General features: G+C 40.0%; 1 protein-coding gene across 1 annotated transcript in view; it reads right to left on the bottom strand.

Moving 5' to 3' along the window:
- Positions 1-18,088, bottom strand: part of SOBP (sine oculis binding protein homolog) — a gene marked incomplete at both ends in the record, with an annotated part of 136,299 nt that overhangs the window by 104,259 nt on the left and 13,952 nt on the right. Inside the window, one exon of the mRNA XM_079716375.1 lies at positions 16,281-16,466. Coding sequence (XP_079572501.1) covers positions 16,281-16,466 — 186 coding nt within the window. The remainder of the gene's footprint in view (positions 1-16,280; positions 16,467-18,088) is intronic.

Below are 18,088 nucleotides of genomic sequence, written 5' to 3'. Positions count from 1 at the left end.
GCAAATCAAAACTACCATGAGGGGCTTCCCTGGTGTGATCCTCACACCAATCAGAATGGCCATCATCAAAAAATCTACAAACAATAAATCCTGGTGAGGGTGTGGAGAAAAGGGAACCCTCTTGCACTGTTGGTGGGAATGTAAATTGATACAGCCACTATGGAGAACAGTATGGAGGTTCCTTAAAAAACTAAAAATAGGACTACCATACAACCCAGCAATCCCACTACTGGGCATATACCCTGAGAAAACCATAATTCAGAAAGAGTCCTGTGGGCTTCCCTGGTGGCGCAGTGGTTGAGAGTCTGCCTGCCAATGTAGGGGACACAGGTTCATGCCCTGGTCTGAGAAGATCCCACATGCCGCAGAACAGCTGGGCCCGTGAGCCATGGCCGCTGAGCCTGCACGTCCGGAGCCTGTGCTCCACAACGGGAGAGGCCACAACAGTGAGAGGCCCGCGTACCACACACACACAAAAAAAGAGTCCTGTACCACAATGTTCATTGAAGCTCTATTTACAATAGCCAGGACATGGAACCAACCAAAGTGTCCATCGACAGATGAATGGATAAAGAAGATGTGGCACATATACAATGGAATATTACTCAGCCATAAAAAGAAATGAAATTGAGTTATTTGTAGTGAGGTGGATGGACCTAGAGTCTGTCATACAGAGTGAAGTAAGTGAGGAAGAGAAAAACAAATACCGTATACTAACACATATATATATGGAATCTAAAAAAAAAAAAAGGTTCTGAAGAACCTAGGGGCAGGACAGGAATAAAGACGCAGATGTAGAGAATGGACTTGAGGACACAGGGAGGGGGAAGGGTAAACTGGGACGAAGTGAGAGAGTGGCATGGACATATATACACTACCAAATGTAAAATAGATAGCTAGTTCGAAGCAGTTGCATGGCACAGGGAGATCAGCTCCGTGCTTTGTGACCACCTAGAGGGGTGGGGTAGGGAGAGTGGGAGGGAGACGCAAGAGGGAGGAGATATGGGGATGTATGTATATGTATAGCTGATTCACTTTTTTACACAGCAGAAACTAACACACCATGGTAAAGTAATTATACTCCAATAAAGATGTTAAAAAAAAGGGTAGGTGTCAGCTGTGTGCAATCTGGAGAGGCCCAATGAGCAGGTGCCAGTCTCTTCAATCACATCCCCCACCAATGGATGACATCTGTAGACTCACTAACTCTGAATACAAAGAAAAACCCAGTAATTGGTTAAATTTCAATAATTCAGGCTATTTAAGAATAAAGCCATTAGATTTAATAAAAGCTTCACTTACAGTTATTCTTTTTAAAAATTACTTAACTTGAATTAATAGTTGACAGGGTGTTGCCAAATATATCACTGTACTGCCAGATATTCTGTAATTAATAGATGGGAATTCTTTGTAATTATCACATCAACTATCCACACATGGGTGGATCTTTCTACACACCTGAGAAGTTTGCTCTTTTAAGAAATATCATAGTAACAACTGAAAATGTCTGCCACCTTGGTAACTGAACTATCAAAAATTGCCAAAGAATAGAGTCTGAATTAATACAGTTTTATTGCACTTATTTCTCATTAAAAGGAGAGATGCAGTTAAATGATAGCGGGTTCCATACAATTATGATTCTTTATAGTACCTAAAATTATCTCTATTTTTCTTTTGGAAATAGAATTATTTGAAGTGATTTCAAGATTTTAAATAGTCAACACCCCTCTAAATAGAGTAGTACTTAACCCCAAAATAAAATCTAAATTACTATATATAAACTAAAATTTGGTTCCAGTATGTAAAAGGAATGAGCACATGTTACACAAAATGACAGGAAAATGATGGAATTTAAAATTAATTTTCAATTTTCTAATGGAAGTTTTCTAGCTGATTTTAAATTATTTATGTATATGATACATATACATGAGGTGTATATATATGTGTGTGTGTGTGTGTATACATATATATATATATATATATACAGGTCACATACACACACATATTTGTAAAAGATGTGACTTCAAACTGAATTAAACATTTACATCCAGGTGCAGGTCCCTGTGTTATGTCGCTGGTCAAGAATGATGAGTTGACTAGGACATGGCCCTTCTCCCAAGAGAACAGGCAGAAAAGTGTGTGACCCATCATTTGACAGGGAGAATGTGATAAGAGAGGAGTCCAGAAGCCTCTTCCAGCCTAGAGAGCACAGCTTGTGAGTTGGGTCTTGAAGGATTTGGAGCGGGAGAAAGTTCAAGAGAAGGAGGGAAAGGACAGAGGACCAGCAGGAGCCAGGAAGTGGCAGACACACTCAAGGATGGGGAAGAGCCCTGCAGCAGCTCAGCTACCACAACTGCATGAAGAGAAAAGTAGGAATTAGACTGGGGCTGGTGGGGCCTGCATGAGGAGTCCCTTGAATATCATCTTGCTTTGGGGTGGGAGGGGCTCCTCTTCATTCCACAGGTAATGAGGAGCTCCCAAACATTTCTCACAGGACATGACAGGAGCAGACATGGGCTGAGAAATGTTACCCCAGCAGGGTGGATCAGAATTCAGAAGACTGGATTCTTGTTCCACATCTTAGAAAAAAGCAACATGAGAGCAGCCTCAATGACTCATTCACTTTTGTGTGTTCAGTGACTAGTACATAGCAATGCTTAAGCTATGTTGAATGAATGAATAAAAGGATGGATGAGACGCAAAAGGGAGGGGATATGGGAACATATGTATATGTATAACTGATTAAATTTGTTATAAAGCAAAAAATAAAAATAAAATAAAAAAAAAAAAAAGGATGGATGGATGGATGCAGAGGAAAGGAGATGAAGTTCTGAACCCATAGAATAACATTTCTAACAGTAGAAATGAAAAGGAAAGGACAGATTTAAGAGTGAGACCTAAACAATCACCAAAATATAAAAATGTAACTCACCCAAATTCAGAGAATTCTTCTGCCTGTGTCTCTCGTCAAAGCATACCAGGGAAAAGTCCAAAGAGTTCTTTGTGAAAATTGACTCCGTAGTCGAATTCAAAGTGAATTTGCTTTACTTCCAGTGTCCCTTCCTCACTTATTTTCTCAACATTCGAACAAAGAAGGTAATAAAAGGAGAGATCCCATAAAGTCACAAAATAGTAATTCTCTCTTGAGTACCATACTGAACTTGGATTCTTTAACAGACACTACTAAGCACATGTGTCTGCAGCTCCCTGACATTAACTTAAATACTTTCACTGATTAGCCAGAGTAGGGACTTCTGATAAGTCTCCTCGACAATCTCCCCTCCACGTCTCAGTACTCATTATAGAGAGTTTGTCTTCCCTATGTACCCACCCTAAGAAGCTGGAATAAGAAAGGAAGAGGATAGAACTTAAGAGTAAGGAAAACCCAGAATCCTCTATGCAACATTTCCCAAAATACACCCCCCACAGAACACTAATACTATGGGATACTTAAAGGGGTGTTATTTTTTAAAGACTTCCATGGTCAAATATGTATGGAAAACACTGGGCTAAACAACAAGTTCTTTACTGTAAGACTTTTGGGCTCCACCAATGTGTAATTAGAAATCTTCAAGATGGAGATAAGAATGGCTGTATTTCAGAAATTTGACCAGGGACAGGTATTTTCACAGAGAATCCACAAGACTGGATTTCTAAGGATGTCTCCCTGGGATGTTCTGCTCTACTACCCTACATTAGTGCTGAAGCATGAGCACTTCCATGTGGGCCATTAATTATCAGGAAGGTTTCTCCTCTGTTGCCCAGAATTGGATCCTCCATTGCCAGGAGTTTTGTCTGCACTGGGCAGAAGGACAAGTCCAGCAGCCGTGTGGCCAGTGCTGGGTTTGCTGACCAACACCCACCAGCCCTCAATAAACACCACCAGACTGAATAAAGACACCCATGGTCCACTAAGTCCTGTGGTGTCTGCTATAGGCATCATATACAGAGAAGGCAACCCTTTTCCTGGAAAGTCCTACAGAGAAAATGGCAGAAATCAATAATAAGGCAATGGGAGAGTAACACTGCTCTTAATAGACAGGATAATTCATGTTCACTGGCTGGTTGCAATGGAAAAGAAGCTTGAGTAAACTCTTGTCCCCCATCCCTGAGTCCTGGATTTGGCCCTCTGTCCAATCTCAGGTGCCCTGGGACAATGATGGGTTTGCTCTCCACCGGACCTTTCTCTCCTACATGGCTAAAGTCCACACACTGAGTCCCAGCATCTAGCCAACAAATGCACATGATTAGGGACAAGGGAGCAAGGTCAAAAAGTGTACACGAGCACATGCATCACTGCTGGAAAAGCAATTCCAAGCCACTGCCCTGCATAGAGGGGCATCATCTCCAAAGAAACACAAATAGCAGCATATTAGGACTAAAGGGTCAAGCTGCTTTATATAGGACTTCAGCGCAGGAAAAGTATACCCATTACCCACTATTTATCTGAAGGGCTCATTTCCCCTTCTGAAATCTGGCTGTCCCATTAATTACACTTAATGGGCCCTGCAGTGGTTGACAAATCTCCCCAGAGGGGAAACCTTAATTGTAGACAAAGGATTCATTTATTTACTCTACTTTGTGCTAGGCACTATACTAGGGCCTGCAAATACGCTGGCAAACAAGACAGACACGATCCCAATCCTCAAGGAGGTTTCCATGACTGCCCCTAGCATAAAATGCCAACATGCAGTAGAAAAGGACCGTGGGAAAACCAGGCCTGCTCCCAGGGCTCTGTCACCACTGGGGGTGTCACAGGAGCCAGGTGTTCTTGATGACCACAAAGCAGGTATAAGCAGCCCCACTGTGACTGACCAGCACACCAAGTTCCACCTCTGAGCATTCCAGGTAGTTCTACTAAGCAGCAGACCTGCTGGGGCTACCATCCTACGGGAGGGGAACTGACAGGCTAGAGACCAGGGGGTCAAAGGGACACATGGGGAGGGTAAAGCCTTCGCATCAAGCACCACTGTCTCCTCCTCAGCCCCTCCTCTTCAGTCTCCTTCAGCAGACTGAAGAATGGGAAGAACTTCACTCAACTAAATTTGTTAAAAGAACCAAGATGAACCTGCTGGAACACTGTCAAAAAGATAATTTACTCAGCTCTTCACCTTCCCATCTTAAAATATTCATTTAGATTTCTTGAATGAGAATGATGAATGATAGAGGGGCTCTCTGAAGGGGCCCCATGCCAATCCCTACTTGGGAATGTGATGGGACATCACGTGCCAGAACAGCCCCACTATGGGAAAGGGGGAGGGTCACACCCACTGAAACCTTTCAGAGTCCTCGCTTCTCTCTGCATAGTCCCCTTGGGCCACAGTATTTACGCACTCCTGTGACTCCAGCTACCATCCATAAGACGAAGATTTCCAAATCAACACAGTTACTTCTCAGTTTATTTCCAACTGCCTCCCAGCATCTTAACCTGTCATGTCCAAAGCTACATACACACCTTTCCCCTAACCTGTCCCTTCACTGTGTTTCCCATCTCGGTTCCTGGCCCATGCAGCCATGCAGTTACCTGCTAGCAGAAATCTGGTATCTTTCCTGCCCCTTTCACCTCCCACATTCTGATTAATCACCAGGTCCTCCTAAATATTTTTATAATATTGCATTCATTCATTCAATTACTATTTACCCAGTCTAATTGCATACCAGGCATTACTCTAGGCTATACAAGACCCGTCCTCATGGAGTTTACTGCTGTCCGTTCCAGTGAAGCCACCAACACCTCTCACCCGTACTACAGGTGGCCTCCCATTTCACTCCCATCTAGCTCATTCCCTCCACTCTGGAGGTGAGGAACTCTTGTGAAGCACAAGTCTGATCACTGCTCTCACTTGCCCAAAACCCTCCAGTGGCATCCACTGCCCTCCAGAAGCTGGAACTCCTCAGCATGGCCTCTCCATGGCTCCCAGGACGAGACCAGTCTCACAGCTTGTCTACTCTCGGGCCTGTGGCTTCTTTTGCTTTCCTTGAGGCTCTCTCCTCTGAGTCTTTCCATGTGCTGCTTCCTCTCTCGACCACAGCCTCAAAATCCTTGACCAATTCAGTCTTATTGCTCCTCCATATCTTAAACCTCCTCCTATGGAAGCCTTTCCTGACCCTGAACCTGGTCAGATCCCAAAGCACCCTGGACTTGATCATCAACACACTTGATTGAGATTTCTTTTTAATGTCTGTCTTTTCCACCAGACTGTGAGCTAGATAAGACAGGGACCATATCTATCTTATTCACTAGAATGAAATGTCTGACTTTGGGCCTCAGCATAAGGAGAAGAAAAAGCAGAATCCTTACTAGATGTACCTTGGGTGGTTGGATGTCCAGGGCGGGAGCAGGGGGTCGGGGAGGAAGCCAAGGGCACCATGTAATCACTCAGAACAAAGTTGCCTTAGAGGGAAACGGCAGTGAAAAGCCCCAGAACAGAATGCAATCGTTATTTCCACTCTCCTTGGCCAAGTCCATGAACTAAGTCTTCTCAATTTAACAAGAACTTCGAGAAGTCAGCATTGGGAATGTCCCTAGAATAACACGAGTTACCAACTTCACCATCACTCCCTTCTCTTAACCAAACTTTGTTTATACCTTCAAATAATTAATTGCAAACAGTTCAGTCAAGTCTAAGTTAATTCCAGAAACACATCCACCCTCTACAAGCAAAGGGAAGTACAGCTGACATTTCCTATTATTTCCTATTAGCATCTTAGCTCTTTGGTGATCTGGGGCAGAGTGTTCTAAAATCCTAGCTAGGTCATACCCCCAAAAAGAGTTTATAGAATGCCAAGAAAAGTTCTAGGCTGCCTCATGGATCACAGAGGTGTGTGATTTAGAATCCATGTTTAGATGGTGTCCCTACTTCTGCCATGAAAGCAACTCAGTGACCTTGAGAAGGTCATTTAGTCTCTCCAGCCTCATTTTCCTCATCTGTAAAAGAGGAGATTTAGCTAGATGATCTCCTAGGTCCCTTCTAACTAAAAATCTAGGACTCTAAATCTCTCAAAATAACAAGATACATTTAAAGGAGGGCAGCCAAGGGGTAATCTTTTTCCTTTCTTTTTTTTCTTGAACCCCTCACTTAATTTCCTTCCTTTTTTCTCCTTCTGTATGGCCACCACTATTGTCCCTTGCCCTTACCACAAGAGGCTTAGAAAATTCTTTGGCTGATGGGACAATTTTAGAAGTGGACCTTTCTAAGCTCTCCAATATTTGCACCACCACAAATCTAGTACCCTCTTTTTAATCCTTTATTATATATTTATGCTTCACTTTAAAGGGACAAACATGAATGTTTATAAAATTCTAACTTTTTATATTATTTTCCATGAATTTCTGATCTTTCAGTGTGGACCTCCACACACATGGTATTTTATGCTGAGTTTCCCAGAAAACAGAATCTGAGACAAAGATCTGCATGCGGCTGGTTTACTGGGCGTGTGATTCCAGGAAGTGGGGTGGGGGGCGATAAGGGGAATGAACCTGGGGAGGATGAAGAGCCAATGTAACAATGTGATACTAAGTTGGCCACTATTAAGGAAAACTGGTATTCAATCATAAAGAACAATCTTTGGAGTATGTGACATACATTTCATAACTCTTTACCCAGGGGACAAAAAGGAGAAAGAATTTATTCATCACATCTATGCCCCATTGACCTAGTGTGTTAATTCCCTTATATTTCTGGCTTGCATTTGTGGGCATGCAGCCAAAAAGATTTACACAAAACTCGTGCTGCCATATCAGGGAAGTCCCAGAGCAAGAAGCTAGGGACATATGCCACAAGCATGAGGCAAGGTCCTTTCAGAAGGCACAGGCCTAAGCTATCAAAGTACTATAGCAGTCACTATGGGGCCAAGAGGATCTGGGGTGGCACATAAGAGGTGTCCCATACTCAGAGTTGTCATCACTATAGAGCCTGGTTTCTCAATGGCACTATGGACATTTTCAGCCAGATAATTCCTTGTGTGGGACTGTCCTGTGCATTGTAGGAGGTTTAGCAGCATCCCTGGCCTCTACTCACTACACACCAGTACCACCCCCTCTCGCAGCTGTGACAACCAAAAATATCTCCAGATATTGCCCAATGTCCCCGGGCGGGGGGGAGCAAATTTACCCCCTGATAAGAACCACTGGTGTAGAGTAATGTGTATCCTACTTTTGTCACTCACCCAGTGCCCCTTCATTTCTCTCCACTTTACATGGTATCAAAAGCAGCTCTCAAGTAGACCACTGTGAGAGATATTTATGCCCCATTCCTATAACTTAATTTTTAGGCTTCTTGATCTAGAATGTTCTTTGTAAAATGATTTAATTATTTAATTTCCTTACTACTCAGGAAATGTAGGACTATTCAGGTTTTCTATTTATTCTTGTGCCTGTTTTGGTAAATTAAGTTAGACATAATGTGACTTCTCTTTTGCAGAAATTCTGGGAATTACTTCCAATGATCACAGCTTATGTATAACATCAAAAATGATTAGGTTTAATAACATACGGGTGATACAGTCTTTTTATATACTAATATTTCACCTTTCTAGCACTTTCTCTAAATTTTATTTTTTTAATTAATTTTAATAGGAGTATAGTTGATTTACAATGTTGTGTTAGTTTCTGCTGTACAGCAAAGTGAATCAGTTATACATATACATATATCCACCCTTTTTAAGATTATTTTTCCATATAGGTCATTACAGAGTATTGAGTAGAGTTCCCTCTACTATACAGTAGGTTCTTACTAGTTACATATTTTTTATATGTAGTAGTATGTATATGTCAATCCCAGTCTCCCAACTTATCCCTCCCTCCTCTTTCCCCTTGGTAACCATAAGTTTGTTTTCTACATCTGTGACTCTTTCAGAGTAAAAATTAACAATCATTGAAAGTTGTCCTAAGTAGCATAAATCTTCCATCAGAATTTCAGCTTCTGTAACTACACACATAGGTAATTGGCTTTAAATATATTCAATCAATTAACGAATACATATTATGACATATTAAAATAGACCCTTTCAAATATTAAATCATCTAGGCATTTCACTGTACAAGTCACAAAACCAAGATTTTATAAATGTAGGGAAATTACAGATTACCTTAGTTAACTACATCATTTTTCAGACAAGGAAACTGAGGCTCAGAAAGGCTAAGTGGCTTATCCCAGATTAGACAGCCAATAAATGGCTGAGCTGGCATTAACAGTCCAGGTCTCCTGGTTCTTACTCTGGTGGTCTTTCCACTACATCATGCTACCATTCAAACTACACATTCCATTTGGCATTAAGAATGACTGAACACACTGAAATTTGACTTTACACCTTTACAAGACCCCTTGATTGTATAAGGAAAGATAAAACAGGACCCATGTCATAGTAGCTAACATGTTAAGGCTTTATTTTGGTCTTTTGTATCACTTTGAACTTCAAATGACTATCTCTAGCTTACATTATGTTTCAGATGCCATTTCTCCCCAACTGTACAAACATAACAGTTCCTGAGTATCTGCCTATAGACTTTCTGCTGCTCCACTTTAACTGCCCTTCTATTCCTACCATGCACCTTCCAAATGCTGTTAAATTATTTCATACTTTCCAAAGTCAAAATAGAATAATGTTTTGGGGATTCCCAGGTGGTGCAGTTGTTGAGAGTCCCCCTGCCGATGCAGGGGACACAGGTTCGTGCCCCGGTCTGGGAGGATCCCACATGCCGCAGAGCGGCTGGGCCCATGAGCCATGGCCGCTGAGCCTGCGCGTCGGGAGCCTGTGCTCCACAACGGGAGAGGCCACAACAGTGAGAGGCCCGCGTAACGCAAAAAAAAAAAAAAAAAAATAGCATAATGTTTTGATTATATATCAAGTACACTGTAAGTTCTTGGTGATCGGGATGATATATATATTTGTATCATATACATATATATAAGTTGTATTTATATTGTATATATTTGTATTATCTCGTATAATGTAAAGAACATTCAGTAAATACCTTATTGACTAAAAGACTGACACAGTGTTTTGGAAAATCAAGTGGTATGAATCCAGGTTATGGAGACATTGTGCCTAAGTTCAGCTACCAGCTCGGCCACTTATTACCTGTGTGACCTCAGGCAAGTTGCTTAACTTTTCTGGGTCTCAGTTTCCTCGTTTGTAAAACAAGGTTAATAATAGCATCCACACAGAGTCTTTCTGAAAATTAGATGAGATAATCTATTACACAATGCCTGGCCCATAATAAGTGCTCAAAAAATATTAGCTTGATGAGATTATGTCAATACTGTTATTAACTACTCCTCTTCCTGTCATTCACCATAATTCCTCCTGTCCTCGTCCTAAGCGGTTTGGAAAGATCTCCAAATCTGAGGGTTCAGTGAACCTCTTCTTTTTATTGAGAAATGTATCTACTACATAAATAGTAAGCCATCCAAATCCCATTAACTCTAGGTAATTTTATTTAATAATCATATTTTAAAAGTTGGACAAATAAATAAATGGCAAAGCAATTTTTATTAAATCCTGTTTTCTCAATGGCTATTTGGAATACAGCATTCATATGCAAGCTCCAAGAATATTGAATAACAGATAAAATAAATAATGATCATAATGCAAACCACATTCTGATTCCCACTTCCCTGCAAGTACAACTCCATGTAAGAATTACAAGAGCCAAAAAGTAACATGCTTATTAACTGTGGGCTACTCAGCTATACACATAGAGCTTAGCAGATCACGTGAATGTTTCCATATTCTCAATTAAGCTAATGGTTCCTTAGAGCCCAGTTCTTATAACCCCTTAAGAATTTCAAGATTTGCCTGAAAAAATATATCACATTTCCATGACTATGACTGAACACAAATTTGGAAAGCTCACTGAAAGCAAACCATCCTGGAAGACAGGAAATGGTCATTGTTTTCCAAGAAAGGCAAGACGCTCCTGCACAAAGGAAATCAAGCTGGTCTTAGAAGCTTAATCTCATGTCCCTCCACATAAACCTGTGTGAGCTGTGTGGATGGACCCTGCCTTTCACTTCACACACGGGAACATACTGGGGAATAAGAATAAGGTCACTTACCATTTGAGGTAAGAGACATTTTATTCAAAATTGACATATAAATGCATCCAGAGAAGTATATTCCCTCCTTTTTTCACATTTCATTTTATTTTAAAGTATTCAGAGATTTAGAGGGATTCTGGACTTATAATAGGCAAGTTATAAGCCTCTGGAAAAACCTGACAAAAGACTCAGATCTAAAATATTGTTTCCTAGATACACAGTGTTTTCTGCAACTGGGCTCAGTGAAACTTTCACTAGCAAAGTCTTTGCATTTCATCTTTACCTTATGAACAAAAACAAACTGCACTAATTGTTTTACTGATTTTTTAAAGTCTTGGGAGCAAAATGTTGTTCATGGAGCAAGTCTAACAGCAGGAGATAAAAAATCCTGGTTCAAGTCCCAGCTGGTTACTTTAACCAGAAGTAGGCAACCCAAGCTTGCCCAACCACTGCAGAGGGCTGATGTCTGCTCAGTGGAACTGGGTGCTATTACACTTGTAAAGCAATAAAGACCAATATATGGTCTTTGTAAAAAAAAAAAAAGTATTTAAAATTCATTTTGAATGGCTTTGCTTCAATAGTCAAACTTGCGTGGGAGCACAGCAGGCATAAGTATTCTGATGGAGATTCACTGCTGTACAGCTCTTCCAATCCATGCTGGAAGTCCTTTACTGATACAACCCCTCTCTGAATGAAGTCCCAAAGGATTGAATCCATATTAAAATCTCTAATATGAGAAGAATTACAGCAAGGTTACAATGTAATTAACCTGAGTTATCTTTCAAAACTCTTGCTGATATATATTCTGCCACTTCAGACTATGCTCACGCTGTGGTTTTTTAAATTAGCAAAGAAGGAGGTTTTCATATTCATTCTAACTAGAAGGATAATGGGATGTTTGTATAAAAAGAGAATTGGTTGATACTTTCTATTATTTTCTAATATTATTCTAATCATTATATTCTTATAGTTTTTTTTAAATGGTGACTCTATATGGCAAAACCTTATTCTGTCCACTGCAGAAAAGTCTGTGATTCTTATTTAAAGACCATGGTGATTCCCTTCATTTGAGGGAAAAGAAAAAAGTAAAAGCAGGGCTATTATTCTGTGTTTATAACAAGTCTATTACCATAGTAACGACTGTGATGTCACAAACCCTACACCAAGGGCCAGATTCTGTCTCTGAGGGGGGAAGGGCAGCTGAGCCTTGGAAATCGGATGCAATTGGATGCAAACATGTGCAGCAGAAGCAGGGTCAATGCTTGTGGTAATCACCAAGGCGCAAGAAGCTCCCCTTCTCGGAAGAAAAAGGGTGCAGGAACAGAAAAGCAATCCCCCAGGCCCAGAAATAAGCTACCCCCACAGTTCTGTCTGCAGCTGTGCAAAAGGAGAGTGGAAATCCAAGCGAGTGTGGTATCACCGTGTTCCCGATCACGAGTATTCCATTGGGCCCACTGGCTGCCAAATGTGGATGGGATCCAGTGGTGAGCCTGCCTGAACACATGGAACACTCTCTGGAACTAGTGCCTGACCAGATGGAGCCTTCCGGTACCTCGAAGCAGGAGCAACTTGCTTCATGATGGCAAGACTTTAAAACCAAGCTGGGGGGTTACTACTGCTGGTCATCCTGGTTCACAGAACCACAGATGCTTAGAGTTAGAGAACTCATCAAGTCTCCCAAAAGATGTGGACTTGAAAAAAATAACCTTTTGCAGGAACAAGTTGTATCCCCTGTCACTAAGGAATCTGAAGTAGCAGATTAATAAATACTCCTATTCTGATACAGTCTAGGGAAGTTTCATATATATATGCTGACAAGGCAACTTTATACTAAAAAGAATATCGGATTAGGAGTCAGAAGACCGTAGTACTAGTCTTGACTCAAGTACTTAGAAGCCACCTGACCTTGAGAAAGCCATTTAACCTATTTGAGCTTCAGTTCTTTATTTAATAATATCTCAAATGCTATTTCCCAGGGTTATTGTAAAGATCAAATTAAATAAAATAATAAAATCTGAATGAGTTTCATAACTGTTAAGGGTTTAATACAAACATAAGGTATTATTAGCATTTTCACATAGCTGGTTTACAGTATAACAGGAATAATTTGAAGGCTAATGGTTATTTTCTTTCCAGGAATCCAGAGCATACATACAATCCTCTTCTTCCCTATCCCGAGAAGTAGACACTTGCATGATACAGTAAACTCTGAATTATTCAGGGGTTGATTACCAAGGGGCGTTTTGTTCCTAGCCATCGTATGATTTATCAGTTGCCCTCAGAAATGCCCCATTAACCTATATATGGCTAGACCATTGACAGAGTGTCCCTCAACTTGATTACCTTGAAAAACAACTCTGGTAAAAGTTTTAGGAAAAGGAAAAATTGAAATGATTAACTAGATGGGAGTTTTTGGATAATTTGTGGACTTTACACTTATCTATGGATAAGTACTCACATCACTGTCACAGAGGCTATGGTAATGGTCAGACAGACTGAGACTAATCCAAACAAGATCCTAGCACTTTCCCTGTGAACAACAAAGTAGCCTGTACTATCTTCTGCATGTGCAATAGGAATTTGAATATCAGTCATTCATTCATTTATTCAACAAACACTGGCAGAGTACCTATTATGTGCCAGAGCTAACCACATACCCTGAAAACCCCACTATTTTCTTGCCCTGTCACTGTCCCTTCCTCACGATATTACACAGAGCACCTTGACAAATCTCATAGAAACTCTAGAAACTCTTAGAAACTCTATTCACCTTCCTGTTATTATGAGACTTTTGCCAATCTTACCCTAGTGCTAGGGTCAGCAAGCTATTGTCCCTAAGCCAAACCCTGCCTGCTGCCTTTTTTGTAAATAAAGATTTATTAGAACACAGCCATGCCCATTTGTTTATGTATTATCTATGGCTGCTTTTCTGCTACCACCGCACAGTTCAGTAGTTGTGACAGAGACGGTAGAGCTCCAAAGCCTAAAATACTATCCGGCCCTTTACAGAAAAAGTTTACTGACCCCTGCACTAGATAACATAACTAAATCAAAATTCATCTCTCCTGTAAGTTTCTGTTTAGGGAATAATAGAGTAAGCTCCTTGAAAGCAGAGAACCTTTGTGTATCTTTTTCGTGTCATATAGAACCCTAGAGTAGGATCGAGTCAAGGTTTAGAGCAGATACAGAAAATTAAACATGTCCTTCCCTACATTCTGTTTTCAACAGATGAGTGCCTTGGAGTTCCATGGAAGACAGCATAAAACCACTGGTGTTCAGTTACTCTGGCTTCTAAATCCTCAGAGTTCCTACATCTAAGACTTCCAAGGCTCAATTTTTGGCCTCTATCCTTTGAATATTTATTTCCTGATCTGATGTGGAATTAGAGTTAAATAGGAACTGTGTGCTTGAATTCCATGTGGCTGGCTCAGCAGGAAACTCCAGGGCAGGTTTTTTGGCATGCCAAACTCATGTTAGCCTCAGTTATGCTAATTTCTAGAGCTGTTTGCTTTGCTCAGATAAATCTTAGAGGGGAATTTGCATTTGGATACACACTTTTTTTTGCACAAATTATGTGCATGATAACTCTAGGGCAGAATAAGGACTGAAAAAAAAAAGAACAAGAGGCATGGTGTTTACTGAATGGTTTTCATGTGGCAAGCACTATGCTGGTGCTTTACCTACATTTTTTCATCTCATGGCCACAACTATCCCATAAGGTGAAACTGTGATCCCCGTTTTACAGATGTGGAAATCATATAACTTGTCTGCACTCACAGAGCTGGTAAGTGACAAAGCCTGGATTTGAACACAATCTGTCTGAATGTGAAACCTGTGTTCTTTTCACTTAGTCACACTATTTTATTGATACCCTCATCATCATCACCACTCACCTAAGCCACTGGACATAGTTTCAAACAATGAACCCTACATTTAACAAAAGTAGTCACCCTTCCCTCCAGTTGTCCTATGCAAAATATGTGTTTGACCTTTAGGAGATAAATTTGGGTCTCTCTGCACCATAAAACAATCAACCAAAGGAGAATAGTGGCATTAGAAAGACAAACTTTATATGACACACAACTTATGTTAGTATTTAGTAGACAAACACGATTACAAGTGATTTTGATAGGTAAATGGATTTTAATGACATATCTGAGGACCTCAGTATGAAAGGACACTTTTGCTGCTAAAATGTCATAGGCCAAGCAAAAGAATGTGCCCATACCATGAAGAAAAATGTTAGTAACATTTAGAAGATGGTACAAATATATCTATAAGCCGAGGAATTTATATCTACAAATATCTTCACTATTTATGGAAACATAACCAAACACTTATCTTCCTTAAAAAAAAATACAAGCATTAACTTTAGTGAGTTATCATAAGTACTGCTATTAAAACTCAGTATTTATCATTGTTCAATTCAACATACAGAAAAATAACCAGTGTATCAATTAAGCGTTCTAGAATAATTCTGACATTTTACAGCAAGCCAGATACAATATTACTGAACTTCTTTCTCTGTGTGGAGCATAACTGTAACCTAGCTTGCAATAAGATTTTAAGACTGGCTTAATAAAACAACATCATGCTCAGCCCATTGCCATCTAGCTTAATACACCGCCATCTAATTTTCTGGAAATATAAAAGAACTGATTACATTTTCATGCAAATCAAATTCAGATCTCCATTTTTTTTAAGCTCTCAAAGAGCTTTGCACAAATTAGGAAGAACTCTGTATGAGATGGGTAACCTAGGTTGTTTCTTAAGTGGATTTATAAGAAGGCACGCTGGGGAACAAGCCTGCCACACACACTTTACAAATTGCCCCTTCCTTCGCAAAACCCCCAGAGGGGACATGATCCTCACTGCACCACCACCCAGCTCAACCATGGTTCCTTTTTTTCTTGCTAACCAGGCAGTATATATCTTATTTTTTAAATTAGTTCATCCTTTTTTATTTTAAACAGATGATTTCAGAGAAGGAAAATAACTTTTTTTGTAGCCAGGGGTAGGAAAAATTTATTGTCAGTTGAAAGTTGACAGCCTAAGCAGTAGTAGATTGGCTTAATAAAACAATACTACTTTAAATAATACATGCACTAACATTTCTTAGCTGCAAAGTCCCTAAAACAGCCTTTTCCAAAATTAACTTAAGCATTTAATAATTACCATAGGACGGTTAAAACAATTTTCTATCAATCATTATCACTGGAAACCCCAGTATTGACTTACCTGCCGGTGGCTTTATGAAAGGTGGCGGAATTAAAGGTACAATAATGGGCACATTGCCATGATCCTTTGACCCTGCAGGTGAGTCACTGAGTCCATTTCCTGTGGCAAGCCCTGAATAGCCTGTGCTTATATTGTATGGTGAAATAACACTGTCCTCAGGTAATTTTGGTTTTGGCAAAGAATTTTCTGTAAAAGAAGAAAATCACATTCCATATGACAAAAGGGCTTACAACCACATTTTCTCAAGTAAAATGTCTATGGAATAAAAATTTTTTCTTGCAAATCTTTAAACACTTTACCAGAGCTCCACAGACCATGCTGGACCTTTTCAGTCGTGTTACCATAAATTTCCAAAGGGCTCCTTTATAATTTGCTCCACTACGATAGCTAACATCTCAACTGTACTGTGGTGATGAATTTTAGCACTGTAAAAGCCCATAGAAAATTGAGAGGCAATTAACCCTTTCCACGTACAAAGTGATATACAGCAGACATCGCTCTCTGTCTACCAGGGGAGAAGCTTAAAAAGTGCCCCCGTAGCACTGTAACCAGGTCCCACTGTATTGTAAACCTGAGTGATAATATAATCAAAAGAACCAATGAGAAAGAAGCTGATGATTAGGAAAAAACTGTTGTTTCACAGGGTAGACCCATTAAATTAACCCATTAATACCCATTAAAAATGAACAAAAATGATCATAAAGAAAACTTATAATGATATGAACCTTGTGAATTTTATCCTTGCATGTGAATCATTAAAAACAACAACAACAACAACAACACTCAACCATAGAAAACAACTTGTGCCCTCCAATAACATATCCTGGCACTCTCTCCATGTTCCCCAGAGGCAAAGATTATTACCTAGACCAAGTGTTAAACGAGCTATTAGTTTACAGAATATAAACTCATGACTTGCATTTTTCGTTTACAGTGAAATTGATGATACTATCTCTGTAACGTGATGTGTACAATTTCATACCAAGCTTAACATAAAATCTGTCACATACGTTCAATTCCACATGCCTGCAGGACAGCTCATTTACATTTCATTGCTTGGCATATTAGAAGGAAAAGCACTATCTTAAAGACTGGAAATAAAATGCATGAACAGGTAGTTTATGCCAATAGATATTGAATGCAATGAAAACACTGATCAGATTGCCAATTATATCACACAATTAGTTTTAGTCACATTTTATTAAAGTTCCCCGAATGGATTGCTTCTTCACATACTCCTTTTCTTTGACAAACAAACCCTCAATCCAAATTTAGGTTCCTAAATTCAGTATGCAGATCAACACACACCAATGGTTCTAGGCTTCATGAAATATCAGGCACTGCTACCCACCGGCAGATTCAGTGTTATTTCAGCTCCACCAACCTTCTAATTTCTACACTTTGGCTGGGCTTTGATGATCTTTCTTATGGAATTATATAGGACCCAACCATCTACTACTCTCTTACTCTTCTTCTTACCCTATCCAAGGCTGTGTGGATGAGGCAAGGGTGAAAACTTCAAACAGAAAACAGAAATAGGGCTTTCCTTTAGAATTCCCACCCAAAAAGGGGGGAGGAGAAATTATCAAACTAACCATGATTGTCTCTTACAGTCTGAAAATCTAAACCTAACATTTCACTTAACAGAAAGCACCAGTCCTTAACAATTGATATATCGAAGGGCTCAGGAAACTAGAAATTAGCAAACACTGTCCCTTTCTATCAATTTGTGGGCAGGACCACAGCGCTTAGCTAGCCCTTGTCTAGCTAACTCTCCCATTGCTGGATGGAGATTAAGCTGTGTCTAT

The sequence above is a fragment of the Hyperoodon ampullatus genome, assembly GCF_949752795.1.
Source record: "Hyperoodon ampullatus genome assembly, chromosome: 12".
Classification (NCBI taxonomy): Eukaryota; Metazoa; Chordata; class Mammalia; order Artiodactyla; family Ziphiidae; genus Hyperoodon; species Hyperoodon ampullatus.
The sequence above is the reverse complement of the archived record's forward strand: the minus strand, read 5'-3'. Positions and strand labels throughout refer to the sequence as shown.